We start from the raw sequence: 21,644 nt of genomic DNA, 5'->3' as shown, positions 1-21,644 counted from the left end.
ATGGAGTATGTAATCAGGGGCCATTTTCTCCTAAAGCGATCAAGGGTCTCTAGGGAGTGGAGCACATTAGCACCAGTTGACTACTCCACATAGAGTGCTCTAGAGAGGGGTGGAAGATGGAGGAGAGACAGAGGGGAAAAAACGTCCCTGGGGAGCATTCTAACCTAGAAATAAGTAATGCTGCACACACACAAATTCCACAGCTGATTGGACAACGGTGAAAGTATTTTTGTGACAATAGTTCAACTGGCTCAAGCCAGCAGAATAGAGAAGTGAACTAAAATAAAAATGAAAAATTTTCCATCATTTTTGTGAAAAAAGTAGTTGAACATTTCTAAAAGATAAAAAAATGTGATCCGTTCTACTACCGAACAAACTCACACCAAACTTCAGAACCCTGGTTCAGGCCAACCAGTAAGCAGTCACTGCCTGTCAAAGACCGGATAAGGTTCATCTGGCTAGAACCTTCATGGAGGCTTCATGTTAAGTATGTTGCATTTTCCATGTCTCCATCTGCTGGTGGGAGGCCATAATACCCATTGTCTTTGCTGGCAAAGCAGGGATGTTTCACCAAAAAAGGCATGTGTTCACAGATGATGTCTGTATGATACCATGCTGTTTAGAATTTTGATGATTGAATTGTTACCCTTTTGTTATCCTTTATTCTAGTTATGCCATTTTAATTTCCTCCTGTTATAATTGCAACTGATTCAATAGCATTTAATTTACTGGTTGATATCTGGGTGCAACATATAAAAGCTCTTTGTGTTTCATTCAAGGAGAAAGATAGACAAATGAACCTAGGATGGCAAGCAATAGATTTATGCACTGGATTGTCAATTCTGCCATGCTCCTCTTTCCTCACACCACTTTCAAGAAAAACAAAATCAGTTTGGAAGAGAAATAGAGACAACCATGCCCTAATTTGCTCCTTGTATCCCTAATCCAGCAAAGCATTTAAATCTACTCCTACTGTAAGCTCTTCAGAGAAGAGACTGTCCATTACACCATGTTTGCACAGTGCTTAGCACAATGGGGCTGCAGTCTCTGTTGTGGCCTGCAGATTATACTTTATAAATATAAATCATAAACCATAAGGTAGGCTTTTTACTTCAATGAGACTGTTTGTGCCTAAAGGAAAGCATGCACTGAAGTGCTTTACTGGGTCAGAGCCTGAATGAAGGAAAACCAACGTAGACTACCACTTGCTACATAATTATTTTAAACCTCAATCATATTGGGCCTGAGCCAAAACATACTGAAGTCAATGGGAGACTTTCCACCAGCTCCAGTGAGCTTTGGATCAGGCCCAGGATCCATTGTTTTGTATGTAGTTTTAATTTATGATTTATAATTTATAATTTTTGCAACATTTTTTTTAGTCCTCTGAAACAAATTTGATACATTTCAACATTATAAAAACAAAAGAAATGGTGGCTTTCCATACCTGGTCGTTGAATTTCTATGGTTTTCAATAAGTTCACTATCTTCGGTTGTACGTCTCCAATTCTAGGAAGGGAATCGACTTTTAGAATGAACTCTGGAGCATAAACTATCCTTTCTAGTTCTCTGGGATCGGCATTCTTGGCTGCGATAATAAAAACGACAACACCAATTCCTTTCAGGGCCTCTGCTGGTTGTTCCACGTTGTCAGTAGATCTCCCAGCAGAAAGCAGAACCAAGAACTGAGGAACCTGTTCTTCAATCCTGCTTCCAGCACTCTTCACAAACAGATTCTTCATTGCATAATCCAGTGCAGCCCCCATGTTCAGTTGTTTCCCAGTTTTTATCTTCATTCGTTTCACTTTCTGGAGTATTTCCTGCTTGGATGGGAGTTCATCAAAGGTGAACTCCACCTGGACGTCGTCGCTGTACTGAGCTACAGAGACTCGGATGGCATCTGGCTTCACATTGAGCTCAGAAATAGTTCTGTGCACAAAGTCCCGGACAACAGGGAACTGCCCCAATAGGTTGGCTGAGCCATCAATCATGAATAAAATATCTTGCTTACTCTCTAGAACAAATAGAGAGAAAAAGAAAACAAGATGTTAAAACCTTTTTATGGTTCATCATGGAAACTTTTCTTTTAAGGAGCTGGATATTTAAAATGATTGAGTGATTTTCATTAACTGAAGTATCTAAATGAAAAGGGACACTTAACCTATTTCACTTTGGTCACCTTTTAATCTCATTGACTTTCCAAAGCAAAGTGGAGCATCTGTTATCTATTTGTCAAATTCCTCTTAATTTTCTCATTTCCAAACAAAATAATCTTAATCTTTTTAATAGCCCCTTCTGAATGGAGCCACAATAAAAGAACTCTGGGGGAAATATTTATATATATCAGGTTAACGTTAAACATGACACAAATATTTTTGGAGATAATGTCAGAGACTTTCATTAACTTTTAACTCACTATCAAGAATAAATTCTATCCTCCTCTACACCTGGACCAGCCCGTTTATTTCAGTGGGCCTGCAACTGAGGGTCGACTCTAGCCTTTTATGTTTGGGGTTTGCTTTTGCCTTGGTTGATCTTTGCTGTTCTGCACTATATTAATCTCTCCATTTCATTTTTTGCGGGGAGCAGTAACCACTCCCTACATGTGAGCTGGTCCATTCAAACACCTATCATAGGCACTAATGTATCCCAAGTGGTCAGGATACAAAGGCTACGGGGACAATTGGGCAGGATATTTGGTACGGTGGTCATAGACCCATTCTGAGCTCCATTTCAGTGCTGACTCAGCAAGGCACTTGAGCAGTTGCTGAACTTTAAGCATGTTAGTGGTGACTTCAGTGGTGGGTCAGTGGGTCTACCCACATAAAATTAAATAAAGGGTTAATGCTTTGCTGGATCAGGGCCTTGGACAAATAAGAAGTTGTGCAACATTCAAAGTAAACAATCAAAAGAAACAAGACCAACTTAATACAGTCAACATGAAGAAAGGTAGATATTACCTGAAGGGGCAAGTGGAACTTCTTCCACACCTCCACTAACATATGTTGTTAAAGGATTAATTAACTCCTGTGGTAAAGCTGCCAGAGAATTGAAATCATCCACAAAATACACCATTCTTGGATTAAATGCCATCTGCTCAAGTTCTGCCTTATCAGCATTTCTAACTCCAACACAAAACGTCAGCACTCCAGCCCGAGCTAATGCATTGGACGCTTGTATGACTGCGTCAGCAGACTGCCCTGCTACAAGCAGGACCAGGACCTGTGGAACTTGTTCATCTATTCTGCTCCCACCAGCTTCAATGAAGTGATTCGTAAGGACAAAGTCTAGTGCCAAGCCAGTATTCAGCACTGATCCCCCTCTAGGGAACAACTGCCTCAGGCGAGTAATGATCTCTGCCTTGGTTGGGAATGTGTTTAAAAAGAATTCAGTTGTAGGAGTGTCACTAAACTGTACTAGGCCAACGCGTACATTGTCATTTCCAACATCAAGGTCGTTAACTAGGCTCACAACAAAGTCGCGTACAAATGGGAAGTAGGCATTTCCAACGTTGAGTGATCCATCCAAAAGAAAGATGATATCCCTTTTGCTTTGAACTGCAGTGGAGCACAGAAAATAACGTGAGACATCATAGAAAACATACCAGTATTTGTCATGTGTGCATACAGTATGCACTGTACACACATGTATACCTTGTTAGAGAGAAGGGGGGAGTAGGAGAGAGAGAGAGAGAAGTGAAGAGAGAGTTTCCAAGAGAGTAACAGCACGAACATTATGTGAAGTTATTGGATGTTTTGTTTTTGACGTGTGCTGCAAACAGTATTTGAATGGCTACTATTTAGAAATGGAGCCTCGTCCTTGCCTGCTGCATAGAAAATGCATATTATTACTAATGCCAGTCAGAATGGTTATGTACTCTGTAGTTACTCTGGGTCAGAACCTCAGCTGGTGTAAACTGGTTTCATTGACTTTAATAGAGAAACACTAATGTACACCAGATAAGAATCTGACTCTCTGCAGTTAGTCTCCATTTACACTGGTGTGAGATAATATTTAATTAAAACTTTGGGGCTTCTATTAACACCTTATAGAAAATATGAGCTCGGTAGTCTGTAAAATACACTGTGATCTGAATCATGCACAAATATAGTGAAACCAGTACCAGAGACCATCCTTATGAGACAATCTCCCATTCCAAAGCATAGTGCCAGACTGCCCCCAAAGCATAGTGAGCCAGATTCTGCTCTCAGTGTAAATCTGAGGTAACTCCAGGCTCTAGTAAATCTGAGGTAACTCCAGGCTCTGGTACTAGAGCACCTGTCTTAAGTAACCAGTTTCAGCTGGTATTTTGAGTGGTCACCTTAAATATCTTTCACTGTATGTTGTGTTTTTAAGTAGGTGTTGCTCGTGGCTGTATTGGGGTGACTATGTAAAGTGCTTGTGTATCTCCACCCTCCTTAGCTGCAGAACGGCAGATTTGCATTTTGCTGTCAGTGACTGAGAGGAACTTCCCTCTTCGGGGATGCACTGCCTGATCCTGCACCCCTTGCTTAGGTCCTAATTCCGGCCCCTCGTATTGATGTTGTATAGTACCTGGCCCAGCCATGGTCCCCTGCAGCATGGAGAAAGGTGGCATCAGAGCCACAGCGCCAACTCAATCCCACTAGAGGATTAGCCCTACATAAGCATTAGGGCCTTTTTGCTCTGGAGAGGTGCAGCAAACAGCAGGATCTGGGCCAAAATGTCACAGCTTTAAAATAGTATCTCAGCCCCTTAGATAGTGCTAAATCCCACTGGAACACTTAGGGTAAAATACTGGCCCTGTTGATGTTAATGGCAAAGCTCCCATTGACTTCCATAGGGTTGGGATTTCACCCTTGGAATCTCCCTTTTCCAGTTCCCGCTTCTAGTCCTTAAAAGGTCCTGTGATATCAGACTTTAAAATCATAAACATCCCTATCTGCTGAAAAGCTGCCGTTGCTTCCGGAACAAATCTGGGCCTCTACCTGGGATCAGTTTGGGGGGAAATTCCACTTTTAGGGGGATGCAGGAGTCAACTTTTCTCTTGTAGGTTGATTTAAAAAACTAAGTCTCGTGTTTGAAGCTGCTGAGGGGTTTGAAATGTTAGGGGAAGTCCCCGGGAGATAGACTAATGGGCTGGAGACGTGGTCCTATGTCTGAGATAAACTGCATAGGAATGCAACAGATTTATCACTTGCCAATGCAATTTATAGCATGCCTCTGCAATTGATCATATGGATGCCAACTCCACATACATATATAGGCATGTATGTAGATACATTCCTCTATTCTGAAGGGCCTTTTTTCAAGGGTAATGTTTGATGTCTTTAAACTTGAACATTAGAGAGATCTATCCCTTTCTCTATCTCAGGTTCTTTCTATAGGGACCTAGTAACAGGGCATTAAAAATCAAAAGGGCAAAATTGGTCCCTTTGGAATGAAATGATTTCTGCCAAATCATATAGATTAATTTGCTCTTCTCTGTTCTCATCTGTGGTCACCATTCAAGGCCTTGATGCGAACTAATATCCTTAGATAATCTATTGGAGTGTCATACTCAGTAGTACTATTTGTAATGGGCTGTTGCAAGGGAACATTTACTTGCATATAGTGTTTCTTTATGGCTTTGTTTATGACAGAGACAGAGAGACAAAGAGGGAAGCTACATTTATAAGTTTTAAAGAACAAAAAGTTTAAGGACATTTTTACTTGGCGTTTTGAAATAAAAATGTCAGGGTTGACATGTAGCCATGCAAAACTGTATTAGCAGGAAACACATTTTGAAAAAGCTTGTTAAATGACAGATTCTTTTCCTGTGATATTCATCTTAATTAAGGACCAGTGCAGGCAAACTGATTTATAAAATGGCAACTCTCCGTAGGGAGCAGTCATTGTGTTTTGAAAGGATTCTTAAAACCATACAGGTTTTCTGCACCCTGGGTTATCATTTTAGTAACTTGAAGAAACTAGAAAATGATACAGTCGTGATGGAATTCCACTTCAGTCAATGGGAATCTCTCTAGTGACCTTAATGGGAACTAAAGGGGGGCCTTAAGTGTCTCATGTTTTCATGACATGGGACTGAAATGTGAGTTTAGAACATGACCCTCTGTATTTTATTATAAGAATCCAGCCTCACACTTGTCCACTGGTGAAAAGTCCTGAGGAGAACCTTAGTACAAAATCTTTAGGCAGATAAATCATCTATTGAAATACATGGGAAACTGGTTCAGATGCCATTACTCAGGTTACTGTGTAAGGGTCTCATCCAAAGCCTACAGAAGTCAATGGAAAGAAACCATTGACTTCAATGGGCTTTGGGTCACACTCTAAATGGACACAACCAATTCTAGACTAATTTTATACTCAGTTAGTTTTATAGATAGGTGGATAATGAGAATTTTTTCTGCACATTTGAATTTGAAAGTGAATTAGAAGTCCTCAATGTTCACAAACTTTTCAGGGTCACTCTCTCTGAACGTATGAATGGTCAAGCTTTATCATCAAACGTACAGTACTTTCAAATAGCATTATTAAGCTTGCATGATCGATCGAATATCCACTGAAAGCAAATTTCAAATTGTATATTTGACTGTAGTATTCAAAATTTGCTCGATGGTGATTAGTAACACAAATCATCTCATCAGAGATCAGAAACAATACCATGTGACTTATGTAATTAACCAGAATAGCATGAATTTTGAAGTTAAGGTTCTAAATATTTATGATAAATATGTGGGGAGGGCAAATTTACAAAGACCTCAAGTAACAAATGCATTAAAGAATTTAACAATCTGTTCATGAACATTCTGCAAATGGAAAAGAGGCAACATTTAACTGAACTAAATATCCATTATGGACAATTCATTCATCTCTACTAGGTATAAAATAAGAAGTGAGAACTATGTCAGCTACATCTCCTTTGATAAATGTGTATGGTTACCTTGTGGTATTTCTTGAATAACTACTTCTCCAGACAGTGTTCTTATAGGTGTCAGCACTTCAGGGAGAATGCCTTGCAAAGCTGGGGTACTGAAGCTGGCTGAAGTGAACGCAAAGTTTGCTTCCTGGGCAATTGCTTGAAGTTCCGACTGAACTGCGTTTTTGGACCCGATGGTGAGAACCACAATTCCATTCCGTTTAATCTCTGCTGCTGGTTGGGAAACATCATCTGTGGACTTACCACCGGTAATGAGCACCAGCATGGGCAGAACACCTTCGTCACTCCTGTACCCTGCAGAACTGGTGAAGAAGTTTTTCCTAACAAAGTCCAGTGCCAAACCTGTATTGAGTGACGTACCACCGCTTAACTTCATTTTCCTTACAGCACTGATGACCTCTTTTTTATTCTGACTGGCACTAAAATAGAACTCTGGTTTCACGGTATCTGCATATTGTGCCACAGCGACTTGGATAAGGTCTGGTCCAATTTCCAGCCTTTGGATGATTTTGGCAATGAAATCACGGATTGCACCAAACTGGGAAGGTCCCAATGCAGTTGTGCCATCTACCAGGAAGACTATGTCCTTCTTGTTCACTTCAACAACTGCAATTAACAATACACATATATATTGTCAGTGGAAGTGCTCAATCAACAGTGCTTATCAGTGCAACATCAAGAATTGAACGGGCTACATGACTTCTTGTTTGCTTGAAGTAAGTGTTACTGTTATTTTACATGCCTCTTATGGGTACTTTGGTTTTGTGCCATGAACTTCACTTCCTTCCCTTTAACGTGCCTCCTTTCAGAATATTTTCCCCTTTTCTAGTGTGGGATTGCATTGAATTCCACTATAAAATATGATTTATTATAACAATGTCTCTTTCTAAATCATGGAGAAATATTAGAAAATGTCAAAGGCTAATCATAATAACAGTGGAAATTTCATAGGGTATTCTAGCACAGAAAAAAAAACACAAATGAAAAATCTTCAGACTCTTCAACGGGCTAGAACATCAGTTGACATAAACTGGTGTATTCCTATTGGCTTCAGCAGAGGCACGCTAATTTACATCATCTAGTCCCATATGTCTCAAAATGATTACGCTCACAAAAGCAATTAAGTAAAGAACAGTTCCCACTTATTCCACATACCTGTTCCCTGTGTGTCTTCATGTCCTGTCTGTGTCCTTAGCTAATAAAACAAGTTATTACTGTTCTTCGCTCAACACAGCTATGGAAGAGTGAGCTGGGGTCTATTCTGGCTCAACGAAATTGTTGACTAAATTTTAACTGCCAAATCTTTTTAGGGATGTTGATGTAAGAAGTAGAAAGAACACAACTGGATTTTCAAATTCCCAGTTGAGTCTGAAGGGCTGGTAATTAGAAATAAAGTTGGTTGTGCCCTACTGGCATGAAAATGCCATTATATTTAACACAGGAAATGTGGGCACTAGATAAATAAATATTAACATGGTTAATAGGTATTAGGATAAAATATGATGATATGTAGACACTATCATAAATACATATTTATTGCGTCATTTGTGCATGTGAATATTGCGCAATCTTCATTTAACTTTCAGCACTATTACCCTAGAAGCCATAATAAGAAAATCAACAATTATAGGATGGGGAGAGGGTCCACATCTTCGCTTTCCACATTCAGCCTTAACTGACACTTCTTTTTACAAATCCTTGGCTTCTCTTGGTGACAGTGAAAAGCAATTTATACAGGAGCACTGGAGGACTTTTTTCCAGTTTTTTTTTTTTAATGACAGTGGCCAAGATATTCAAAAGTGACTAGTGATTTTGAGAGCTTTAATTTCGGGTTCCCAACTTAAAAGTCCTTATAATGGCTGGATTTTCCAAAAAAGGGCTGGAAGCCAGACTCCTCTACGGGGTCTCAAGTTGGGCACCCAAAAACAGAGGCATTCAAAATCACAAGTCACTTTTGAAAACCTTGCCCAGCTTGTTTTGTATGTTTTAGGCTAATTAAGAATGAAGGGTACAAGAAAAGTACAGTATTACAATACTATCTATAATGTGGCTGGCCGGTGAAAAGTAATGTGCCATCTTAAAATACTCTTAGGAGTTTGATGCTCTTATGGGGCAAAATCCGTAATCGGGGCCTTTGCTGTGATGAGACTCTATGCTGGAGCAGAAGGCTAAAAAGCAGTGGAGTTGATGCACTGGCAGGCAAGCTGTGGGAAGGCTGTTATAGGGATTCAATACTCCATGCGCACAATACAGCCAAGGTTGCCGGCGTCCTGTCTGTGGCAGGATGCGCTGGACCTTTGGCCAATAGTTCAGGACTATGTTGTACTTGTAGACCAAGACTGCTAAGTAGTGGGAGTACAGAAGTAACACCCTCTACTACAGCTCATGGGTGGTAGTAGCAATTCTTCTACGCCATTAGTGTGGTGGGAGGAAATGGCAGTCTTTGAGCCCATCAGCGAGCCCCTGCCTGTTTATTCTGGTGTTGAATAAGACTAGCGTTTGGCCTCATGCCTTTTCTCAGGCAAAAGCCCTACTGGCTTCAAAGACTCCAGCTGGCATTTTGCTTGACTAAGGTCTGCATAACTTGTACTACGTTAAAGGTTAAAGCCAAGGTTCTGCCCACAACCTGCTCCCAGATGGGAGCAAGCAGGTGAATAGCTTTATTCCTGTGCCCCTGGACCCAAAGTCCAGGCAGCTCATATTAGGGGGATGCAGGAATTCTTACTCCATCTATGCCAGTGCATAATCCAAGTCACAATCTAGTTCTAACTGCCTAGACTTCCCAGTTTAAAAGGATGTTATTAACATAAGCTGCCAAAGTTAAGCTATTCACATACCATTCATTAGTGGTTTAACCTCAGCCGCTTTCCAGAACCTTGAATAGTTTCCAAACCCTTCCAATATTTGTTCCCCCAGCAGCCAGTTTTGCTCCTCATCAGTTTCCCACTGGAGAGGGGTGCCAGGCACAAAGCCAGAGATTTGGATGTAGGAAGGATGCCAGCTTAATAATAAGGCTTGTTAAAACACTGATTAGTGTCCTCCAGAAAGATGCCAAAAAATATCCTCTGGGCTTGTGAGAAGCTAGATATCCAAACATGGAGGCCCTGGGTCTTTTTTTAAACTTTATATAGAAGTTAGTGTGAATCATCCAAAGAGTTTGGCAGGCACAAAAGTGACCAATAAGGCATAAGTCTTTGTTAATAAATATGATTGCCATGGTCAAATTATACACTACATTTCCTCATATAACAGGAATGCAGGAATTGCAACCACCCATTCACCCCCCCCCAAAAAATAGCAACCCACTTCACCACCGTACCACTTTCAGTGGACAAGATTAAGACAAAACCATTTCTTCCTGATTATTTAGGGGAGGTTAGACTCTTAAAGTCTGATCCAGAGACCACTGAAGCGAGTGGAAACACTCCCCCTGATTTCAATGGGCTTTGCATCAGGCCATTAGGACCTGACTCTGAAAAATGATGAGCACTCCTCCAAAGGGCTTCCTCAACTGTGGGAGTTAGGGGCCTAGCTACCTATGACATCTAGGCCTCAGTGCTTCACAGGGGTGTTTAGAACCTTGCAGGAATGAGTTCTCAGAGCTTGCGCTGACCTGTAGAATATACAATCTGTACATTGTGGGCAAAATTTCAAAGGCACAAATGGGAATTAGGTGCCCAAATCCCATTGAATTTCAGTGCCTAACTCCCATAGGCACTTTTGAAAATTCCAGTCTCTCCCTCTCTCTCTCTCCATATATATAGACACACATATATTCCAGTTGTTGTATAATGTTTCAGACTGATACTTCTTCAAATGAGCTGTGCTGTAAATAGAAAATATACAAGTAGAAACAGAATGAACTACAACCCTTGCGGTATTGCGAGGACCGAACTTTACGCTCGTAGCAGTCTCTGAGTAGAATGTTTTTAAAAAAAAACTTTCCCATATAAATATCAAAGAACTGGAAAAAAGTTCTAAACTCAGATCCCACAGCTGCAAGGCCCCCATGCACAGATGAGCTGTGAACTGGGTCCTTTGGGCTTGATTTTCATGGGTTTTGGAATGGCCGCTTTTAGCTAAACAAGAACAAAATGCCCCAATTAAATTTTGAAACCAGGCCAGATGGTTAGATAAAAAACTACCATGAGTGAAAATTACATGCATTTACCAACGGATGAATGGAGCCCATGTAGGAAGATAAGGTATTGGGCCAAATTCTGCCCTTGGCTATACCCATGCAACTCCAATGATATAATATAGTTCAGAATGTAATTGACTGAAACATTTTGGGATGACGTTTTCAAATGCCTACGCAGTGGGTGAACCATACAAAATGTACCATAGTCCATACTGGCCTTTGGATCCAGAAAGGGTTTCTTGTGTATATCAGTTGGGTAATGACACATACAAACGTGGGGAAGGATAGCTCAGTGGTTTGAGCATTGGCTTGCTAAACCCAGCGTTGTGAGTTCAATCCTTGAAGGGGCCATTTAGGGATCTGGGCCAAAATTGGGGATTGGTCCTGCTTTGAGCAGGGGGTTGGACTAGATGACCTCCTGAGGTCCCTTCCAACCCTGATATTCTATGATTCTATTAAATGGATATCTTCATGTACCCAGAGAGGAGCATCAGCTGAATGGATGCATGCACATTTTGGAAGGCTCACTCAACCACAGGGGGCTTTGAAAATATGGCACTTCACGTTTATTATGGTAACCAAATATTACTGAATTTAACTTAATTAAAGCAATTATAAAATGACAGTACCAAGGGATCCTAATTACCTGCCTGTTCCAGAAAATTCATGTGTTAAATATTAACTCCAGCACAGGTATGTTTTATTTTAGGGACATGTCACTGGATATATTCATGAATTATGTTACAATAACCCAGTTAATGCTGCTGAGTAATAAATAGATTGGTGTGTTACTTTAAATCTTCATTGCCATTAAACTGAGAAGGGACACTTCAGTGATTTGCTTTCACTGCCTCCATGTAAAGCTGCAAACCAACTCAGCTACAGTAATTAAGGATACATTATGTTAATAGGATAGGGATTGCCTCTAAAAACAATTGAGGGTTGCTTTTTTAAAAAAAAAATTAAGGTCAATGTAATGGTGCCCTCTAATGCAACCTTCTTCCTCATCCCTGTACAGATGGTCTGTACAACATCTGTGTTCTACTTAAGTTGTGCCACTTACGTCTTCCAAATAAGGGACTTAAGTATTGCCTAGGCCTTGAACTAGCCCTTTGCCCAGGAATGAATTTTACCCTTAATGTAGAAATCTGACATACTAGGGCTGGGCATGAGCTAGGGCTGGTTGACATTTTCCATCCAAACTTTTTTCAGTGGAAAACTGGTTTTGACTAAATGAAAATGTTTGCCAAAAATTTCTGCTTTCCTCTGAAAATGTCTGCTTTCCTCTGCCTTGTCAGAAAACCAAAAAACTAAAAAAAAGAAAAAAAAATCTGGTCTCTGCTGAAACATTTCGGTTTTCAATTACTGAAAAGAAAAAAAAAACATTTTTTGGCTTGTTTGTTTGTTTTTGGTGAAAAATCAACATTTTCAGGAGGGAAAAAAAATTCCAACTAGCTCCCCGCTGAACCCAAATTGGCTCTGAACATCCTCTCACCATAGTAGTTGTTCAAAAGCTAGCTCTGGATATGAAAGCTGCATGTTGGGGCCCACCCTACTAGTTACTTCTTAGCTAATGACTAAGAATGATTAACCCCAATCTGCAGTCATATCATTGTCTATAGCACTGGATAGTCCTCATCTGAATTTTACATCTGTTAACTTCCCTGACCAAATGTCACACTTAAGCCTTCTATTGACGCTTTATAGCAACATATGTTGGAAGTTTGAATGACACAAGCGTTCTCCAGAGACTGACAAATCAGAGGAGTTCACATCTGGTTTTTTATACCCTGCTTATTTTGTTTAAAACTGCTGTTGGGATAGTATGAGGTCAAAGCATCGCCTGCTGGGCTAATGCGTTCCCTCAAAGTAGCCCAGTGTCTTCTCTTTTCTCTCCCAGAGAACATATCAGAGATGTGTTTTAAACATGCAAGAGGCCATTCATTCAATGAAATACAACATTCTAGAAATGCATACATACCTTCTGTGACAAAGGTTGGGGCATTTAACAAAATGAGTCTTTGGGCCACTCCAACAATGTTTGGCAGTAAGGGTTCCTGAAGATCAGCAAGGTTACGAATATCCAGGGCAGTAAATGTGAAGCTTCCATCAGTAGCAATCTGCTGAAGCTCTGCACTGTCAGCATTCAGGACCCCAATACTAAATGAAAATATACTAGCTTGCTTCACCGCTAACACTGCCTCTCGAATATCATCACTAGACTCTCCACCACTTATCAGCACTAAAACCTGAGGCACGCCTTCCTCTATTCTGCTGCCTCCTGCCCGTGTGAAGTGGTTCTCCACCACAGATTCGAGTGCTGCACCAATGTTAGCTTCCTCACCACCAAGGAAACTAAGGGCCTTCACTGCATTCAGAACATCAGCTTTTGTGGAGTAGCGGTTCAAAGAGAACTCAGTTCTGGGCTGGTCACTATACTGCACCACCCCAATGTGTATCTCCTGAGTTCCAACTGAGAGTCTTTCAATGAAATTTACAAGGAAATCACGTATGGCTGGGAAATTGACACTTCCGATGTTGTTTGATCCGTCAATAAGGAAAATAAGGTCAGCAGATTCTTGCGCTTTAAAAAAAGAAATGCAAAAGGTGAAAGCATTAAAACAAGTAATTACATGCAGTTGTACAGTGTTCTGACATGTTTCTCTGGAAAACAGTAAGAAACACGAAAATGGGAAAACAAAACACACGTTTATTGAGGACAGTGACATTTGCCTCTTAGTTCTGCATTCTGATTGAATATGAGTTAACAGACCAAATATCTGTTTCATGAGACAATATAATATTTTGAAAGAATCTAAATTCATTTTTACAGTTAAATACCAGGACAATATTTTTACTGGGGGGAAAACTCTAGAGCTTAGAATTTTGTGAAATCTAGATAATTTCTGTGGAAGCGAATTGTCTAAATATTTACAGAAGTTAGGAGACCCAAAAGAACTAAACAGATTTATACATAAACACACATTTGTGCAGTCAGTGGAAATGTGAACATAATTTGTAATCACAGTTAAATTCAGGGGAAGTTATCTCATTGCACTTTTTTCAAGACAAAATGTAACTGCTATGCTGTAAAATTACATTCACAGCTGGTATGGTTCTTTTTATATGGAAAGTTTCAGCCTCTATTTGGAAATCTGCTGTGTTGTATGTTTGAAATGTTGGCTAAACATATTGTTTTTTTCACACTGAGTGACCAGTATCTAAAATGTGTTTGTAGAACAACAATAAAGAAGACTGTACGAGTGACTGTGTATTTCATTTTAGAACGTTATTCTCAGTTGTCCAGTCCATGCACAATATTAGTGGGACAAGTTTATCGTTACAGGTACAATAACTATGCAGATAAAGACCACAAATAAATGTGCTTGTATTTGTGGTTTTGTGCAAATACAGAACCTTGCATTGGTTACCAATGTAAGTATCTGGTTTTGTATTTTTGCATGACCACTGGATATTCAATCAAATAATGCAGAATCATGTTAAAACAGGCTGATGAAACCAGTTATGACATAATTATCCAACCTTACTTATAACCTGGATGGCCACAAACAGCGTACATGAATATGTACATCTAATGAATTATGAATTGGAAAAAGAGGCAGGACCTCTTTTTGTGCAGGACTTACCAAAGCAGACTAAGAATTTCCTAAACAGTCTGTTCTTCCCTCCTTGTGCTCACCAGTGTCAATGGGAGTTCTACAAATGAAGGAAGGGCAGAATATACCCCAAAGTGGACTCGGATGTTTCCACGATACAACTAAGCAATCTTGAAGTCATTAATAAATAGCTGACAAGTTGATTTTGGAAATCTTCTCTGACTCTGAGCTTTAAAGCACCTAAGGTGAAATCTTGGTTCTACTGAAGTCAATGGCAAAACTCCCAGTAACTTGGATGGGGTCAGCATTTCACCTCTGGTCTTTGCCAGGAGCCACTTTTGCAAAATACCATCAAATGATGCAACTATGAGATTCGTATGGTACAGTAAAAGGCCCTAGTCCTTTACCTATCTCATGAGCCATTTCAGTCCCCATAAACAATGCCAACGAAAGACCTTAGCTATGGTTAAGAATGACTAAGGGCTCGGAGATTTAGTCAAAAGCTATGAAAGTCCTTAACTTTTAATTTAATTGATCATTTCAGACTGTGATGTACTCAGCCCACAAAACAATAAAAAAGCAGAGGAAATATCTTGAACAGTACATGGCTTTGTTTATATCTGTTTCATGTGTCCTGGCTCTCTTTTTAATAACGGTATTTAATTTATTGACCCTTGTTTCGATTGTGATCATCATCATAGTATGAGTAGCTCCTGTGCAGGAGGAAACAGGAATACAATGTATGCAAACGTTGGATAATTTGTCATCACTGTAAAAACCTTGTACTTATAAACACACTGATGGAACAAGCCAGTAATGGACGACAAATGAAAGCATGCTTGTTACACTATTAAGCAAAGAGTGTCAGATTAGACAGACAGCTAAGATTTAATGTAGGCATCAGGGCAAATTCAAGGCTGACTTTCCTATTCACTCTAGTCTGCTCTGTGGCTGTCAAAGTTTGTGTTTTCTAGAGTGCAAATACAAGATCTGTTCTTCCTCTTACACTTCTGGTTCATGTATTACAATGCCCATGGCATTTTTAGGTGGAGAAGATTACAAAAAAGGGCTACATGGAATCACAAGATAAAATGAATGAAAGTCAATTACCAGCTAAATGAATGGCACCAAAGTCAATTACCAGCTAAATGAATGGCACCATAAAGTCATCTTAGACAGATGATCATCTTGGGCTATGTCCCAATATCATCCAGCATTGATCATCAGCCGCACCATTACTTTTATTATAATTTATATATAGGTTGTGTAAATCACACAGTGACAAAATGCAGCTTATGTACTAATGTTACCTTTCATTTTATTTGTGGAAAAATAACACTCGCCAAAATTATTCTTGAAGGGACGTAACCTCAGAAATACTCCTTCACAGAAATAAACATATTTTGGGCTTTAAAATATTTTCTTCTATAAAAATGTCCATGAGCCAATAGGGAATTTGATATATTAGTCTGGTTACCTGTCAATATGTTTCATATACCAGCCCAATCCTCCACACATTAAGGCAATGGCAAAATGCAAATTGTCTTCAATAGGAGTTGGATTTGGCCTTTAGCGGCAAAAATATTGAACTCTCTATAGAGTGCAATCAGAGCGTCAGGTATCACAGTTATTTCATATATTGAAAAAAATCCATTGTCTATAACTGAGAAAGCTTAGCTCACTGATGGAAAAAAGTTTAATTTTCCCATGGATTGCAAATGATCTGTCTATTTGCCCCATCAAATACTTAGCAAAACAATAGACCTGTGCTCACGCATTTTTGTGCAAAGTATCATGCAATGATGGATAGCAACTGGTGGGATTGAAATAAGAGGTTAATTAGACAAGACAGAATGAGTGGATTAATGTTATATCTTGTATATCGCTATTGTCTTACATTACCCAAATGCTATTGACGTTTAGATGGAGTCTCAGGAATAAAACCAAAGGTTTGATCACTCAGCCTTATTATGTGGAATGTACAGTCATTTTCCAACTTCATAATTGCATAAAGGGGCAAAATTGTCTCATTCATTGGCCCGGTTCTGCCCTCACTTGCATCCAGGGCAGCACCGGGGAAGTCAGGGGGGGTCCAAGGTGACATTCCCTTCTTTTACAAGATGGTCGTACTGCTCTAGCTCTCTACTGCAGCACTGCACAGGGGATTACCAACTTGCCCGCCTTCTTTGATCAGACTGAGCAGAACAGAAGAAAAGCTGCCACTATCCTAGAGTGGGCATGGGAAGTCGAAATTTCTGGAGCCTGGTCTCGCCACAACTGTTACCAAGCAGGGAGCCAAGAGGAGGAAGGAGCCATTCTTGCCGCATCTGCTCCCAGTGAGGAACTGGAAGAATAGTCAGAGTTTTTAAAGCTGTAGCACTCTGAGACTGCAAACATGGCCTTCCTGAAGCTTCTTATAGTGATCAGTGCCTCCTGGAAGTGCAGAGGTCTTCCCTGCAGTGCAAGGAGAAAATCATCTTCCAAAGTGGTCCTCACTTCCTATAGTGAGATTCTGCTTATAGTGAAGTTTTGAGGAGAGAAAATTATCCCCAAACAACTTCATTACAGGCCAGATCCCAACCCTCCTGAAGTCAGTGGAATGGCTCCCATTGGCGCCGATGGGCTTTGAATCAGACAAGATTAGTGTGATCCATTGTACTTCACAAACCGAATTATCTAGATATATTTTATGCCCGTAGGACTAGTTCCCGGCCCCACTGAAGACAGTGACAGTCTCCCCACTGACTTCAATGCGTTTTGGAGCAGGCTCTTATGGGGCAATATTTCTTCGGCTGACGTTAGTGCTGCAGGCCTTTATGTCACATTTCAGTAGCAGCTTGGGAACTAATGTGCTGGGAGTATCTTCCAGCTGGGCAGCGTATAGGGTGTGTGCCTCTTTTAGCACATTTATATCCATAGATATCCAACGGTGGATATTAGGGGCTAGATGTAAAGATCTTTAAAGTCAAGCTGCTACTAAGTTGTCTCATAAGAATATTTCTTACAAAAATCCCTAAACCCTGTGTTCTGTTAATGAATGCACAAAAATGACTACCGGAGGGATTTCTGCAGTTGTTTGCATTATTAAGCCCATTCATCTGGAATAAAATTTTCCTACAGATGAGGCTGCCAGTGAGTCCTGCAATCAGCTCCATGCAAGCAGGCTGACCTTTGTGCCCATGGGGATTGGATCACAGGATCAGGGCCTGCATTAGGAAGCACGATGCTTTTTTCATATCGCTGACTCACAGACCTAGACAATGCTTGATTTAATAATCTGGCAGGGAGGACAGTGTGTTTTGCAAACAGTGACAGGCTTTTACTCTACGATTTGCTTGGAAACCTTTGTTTTTAAACCTTTGAACATCCATCTCTGTCCTCCCCTACAAAGGCTTTAAACAGTGCAATACCAGCAATTACCATACTTATCTCAAGGATCCGTACGGCAATGTCTCAGCACAGCAGTTTGCCATTACCTGTGACGTCTTTAATCACTCCTTTTGCTCCAGCCATTTCTGGAGTCAGAGATGAACAAACACTTGCCACTAAGTCTCCTACTATGGCGTGGAGAGCAGTAATATTCTCTAGGTTGAAAAGGTGCGTATCTCGGGGTTCACTCACTACTTCCTTTAATTCCCCTTCCATTGCATCCTGCACTCCAATTGCAAACACGTTTACATCAGCAGACTTAAGGACAGATGATGGCAGAGCGACATCATCCTGGGATCGTCCGTCCGTTAACACTATAATAATCTGGGGGACGCCATCACTTGCTCTGCTTCCAGCAGCTTTAGTGAGATGGTTTTGGATTAGGTATTCTAATCCTTTTCCAGTCTTGGTGCCTCCCCCCAGATAAGGCATGTTCGAAATATGGGACAGGACATCTTGGTTAGAGTGATACGTATTTAACTGGAACTCTGTGTGTGGGTTTCCGCTGAACTGGACCAGGGCAAAACGAAAATCATTTCCTCCCACAGCTAAAGATTTTACAACATCATACAGAAACTCCCGAACAAGTTGGAAATGTTCCTTTCCAATGCTCCAAGAGGAATCCACTAGAAATATTATATCACCAGCAGCAACGATTTTGACATCTTTAAAAAAACAGATTGGTTTAGGATTTTCTACAGGTCAGCTGAATAAGTCCATGATGCCCAAACCCTTCCTCAGACTTGGCCTATTTTGCATTATCAAATGAAGCCCCTTATTCCCCGTATAACCTGGAGCAAGACAAAAGGATCATTTGAAGCTAGACTGAATAGCCCTGTGCAGGGACACCAGGAGGGGGAAAGATGCAAAACGCCGTTCTCCACTACACCTGCACAGGGGCTCATCCCAGACCTGGCACTCCCAGAGCACCAGGGTGAGAAATTATGACATTTAGCATGGGAAGCAGCATGCATTGCTGCCCCTTCTGCACTGCAGGAGCATCATACTTATCTCTGGGACAATTCCCCTATGCACTCTCACTGGAGTGGCATGACTCCTCCCGTCCCCTTACTGTGGGCTGTGGCGAAAGGTCCTGGTCCACTGATGCAAAAGCATGTGATTAGTTTCATTGGCCCAGATCCTCCAAGGTATTTAGGTGCCTAACTCACATAGGCACCTAACTACCTTTGATCATCTGGGCCATTGAGGTCAATGGGACTACTCATGAGCTTAAAGTCACACACATGCTTCAGTGCTTTGCAGGATCCAGGCCTAAAGCCACCTTTTAGCCTTTTGTTATTAAAGGATTAAAGTTCCATTAAATAATTCCTGGAGCATAGTTTTTTAGCACCAGGAAATCTTTTCTGCTAGTCAAAATGCAGGCTTAGTTATTAAGTAATGTTAATATACATGAGTATTGCTTGCAAGCAATTTATGCTCTATGACCCAAACAATGTAATCTTTGCTTGGACAAGGAGATTCCTGCTAGTGTCAATTAGGACTAAGGTGCAGAATTGGCCTCTGTATGCTGGGTTCCCAGTGTTTTCTACTCCCAGTGAACTCCTATTAAACTAGTTACAACCCAAAAGATGCTATTAGATCCCTTCAGAAAACTAAAGAAGCTTTCTGCACGGTAATGCAGACAGTGGTCATCAGTGACAACAGCTGGAAGTTGGTGTTCTTTTCATTGCAACATTCCATTTTTCTTCCCATGCTTTTGGTCATATAAGGCAGGGGTGGGCAAACTATGGCCCACGGGCCGGATCCAGCCCCTCAGGGCTTTGGATCCGGCCTGCGGGATTGCCACCCCATGGCGCCACGGGCCCCACGCCGCTCCAGGAAGCAGCCAGCACCATGTCCCTGCAGCCCCTAGGGGAGGGGCGGGGGCACAGGGCTCCGTGTGCTGCTTTTGCCTATGGGTATCTCCCCCGGAGCTCCCATGGGCTGGGAACGGGGAACCACGGCCAATGGGAGCTTTGGGGGAGGTACCCACAGATAAGAGCAGTGCGTGGAGCCCTCTGCCTCCCCTCCCCCAGGGGCCACAGGGACATGGTGCCGGCCGCTTCCCGGAACGGTGTTGGGCCAGGGCCAGGGCAGGCAGGCAGGGAGTGTGCCCTGGCCTCGGTGAGCACTGCTGCCACCCCGGAGCAGTTCTCAGGTAACCAGTGCCAGGCTGGAGCCTGAACCCCTCCTGCACCCCAACCCCCTTCCCTGAGCCCCCTCATACATCCTGCACCCCTCCTCTGCTCCAACCCCTTGCCCTGAGCCCCTTCCTGCTCACCGCACCCTCTCACATACCCCAACCCCCTGCCCTGGCCCTGCATGCAATTTCCCCACCCAGATGTGGCCCTCGGGCCAAAAAGTTTGCCCACCCCTGCTATAAGGGATGCAAAGTACCTTTGCCAAGAAGCATAGACAATACATAGAGTGGCAATCCAGTAGATGTAAATGCTCCACTTGCAACACAAAGCAACATCAGACTGACACCATTTGCTCTTTACATGCTTAGGATAACTTGAGAGCCCTCTCCGGCATGTCTATGACTTGGCATTCAGGCTGACTGACTTGTGAGGAACTGATAAGCATCTACTATGCTCGGACTAACTCTCAGTCAAAAACATTGATAGGTCACAATATATTTTCAACATGCACATTTTAAAACCGTCCACAAACACAACAGGAAATATCATCCCCGTTTTGAAAATCATAAACCCTCTAAGGATGCCGGAGCCTTACCTCCCTGTTGCTGAGCATCAACCATACAACAGCCTGAGAGCATGAGGCAAAAGACTGCCGCTAGCGGCAAATGCCGATGTCTCCTCATTTTTTGTTGTGTTTTTCACAGCACCAAATGTGTGACCTAAACAGGAAGAGAGAGATGATCAGTGTAAACTGCATTCTCACGCCAGAACTCACCACTGCTTACGATACAGCGTTAGGGCCATATGTATGGCCTCAGACCCATGCTCTCCCCGGTGCATCTCCCCCATCCCCATGTCAATGGATTAAGGATTTTATAGGCCCCCCCCCGTTAGTAAATACCATAAACCCCTCTCCTGTTATTAATGTTTTACTGAGAACTCACACTGGCTCCTGCTAGAGGTCTGTGGATGAAAAGATACCGTAACCGGAACAAATTCTCTTCTCAGTTATGGTGAAATGTAGTTGGACCAAATACAGCACTGGCATCAGAACACGTAATGCCCTCTGACTTCAATGGGAGCTGTGCTTGGTTATGCCAGGGCTGAATTTAGCCCACTGCCTTCAATAGGATTCCACTTGGGTAGCTGGGAAGAAGATTTGTCCCGTAACAGGTTACGTTCAGCTCTCGATGACATTTGTTCTGTCCCATTTCCCAATGTTTTCTGGGGGTTTTGTAGCATCACATAAGTAAAACAGTATTTGGATGTGCTCTGCCAGCGTTGCTGATGCACAAAGTATGATGTATTTTGGCATGATAAGCCATTTAAAAGATGGAAGTGGGTATTGACAGGCAAAAACCAGGTGTGTGAATTTCAAAAGAGAAACAATCAGC

At 41.6% G+C, this 21,644-nt stretch overlaps 1 protein-coding gene across 1 annotated transcript in view; it reads right to left on the bottom strand.

The window, feature by feature from the left end:
* The window catches only part of COL6A3 (collagen type VI alpha 3 chain), an 84,590-nt gene extending 66,035 nt beyond the window's left edge, over nt 1–18,555 (bottom strand). Inside the window, exons 1-4 of the mRNA XM_074968153.1 lie at nt 18,157–18,555; nt 13,045–13,647; nt 6,926–7,528; nt 1,448–2,014 (exon numbers count right to left, since the gene is read on the bottom strand). Of these exons, the coding sequence (XP_074824254.1) occupies nt 1,448–2,014; nt 6,926–7,528; nt 13,045–13,647; nt 18,157–18,541 (2,158 nt within the window). The 5' untranslated portion in view covers nt 18,542–18,555. The remainder of the gene's footprint in view (nt 1–1,447; nt 2,015–6,925; nt 7,529–13,044; nt 13,648–18,156) is intronic.
* Nucleotides 18,556–21,644: the final 3,089 nt, after the last annotated feature.

Source organism: Natator depressus, chromosome 11, assembly GCF_965152275.1.
Source record: "Natator depressus isolate rNatDep1 chromosome 11, rNatDep2.hap1, whole genome shotgun sequence".
In the NCBI taxonomy this organism is placed as follows: Eukaryota; Metazoa; Chordata; order Testudines; family Cheloniidae; genus Natator; species Natator depressus.
This window is presented reverse-complemented; position numbering and strand designations above follow the sequence as displayed.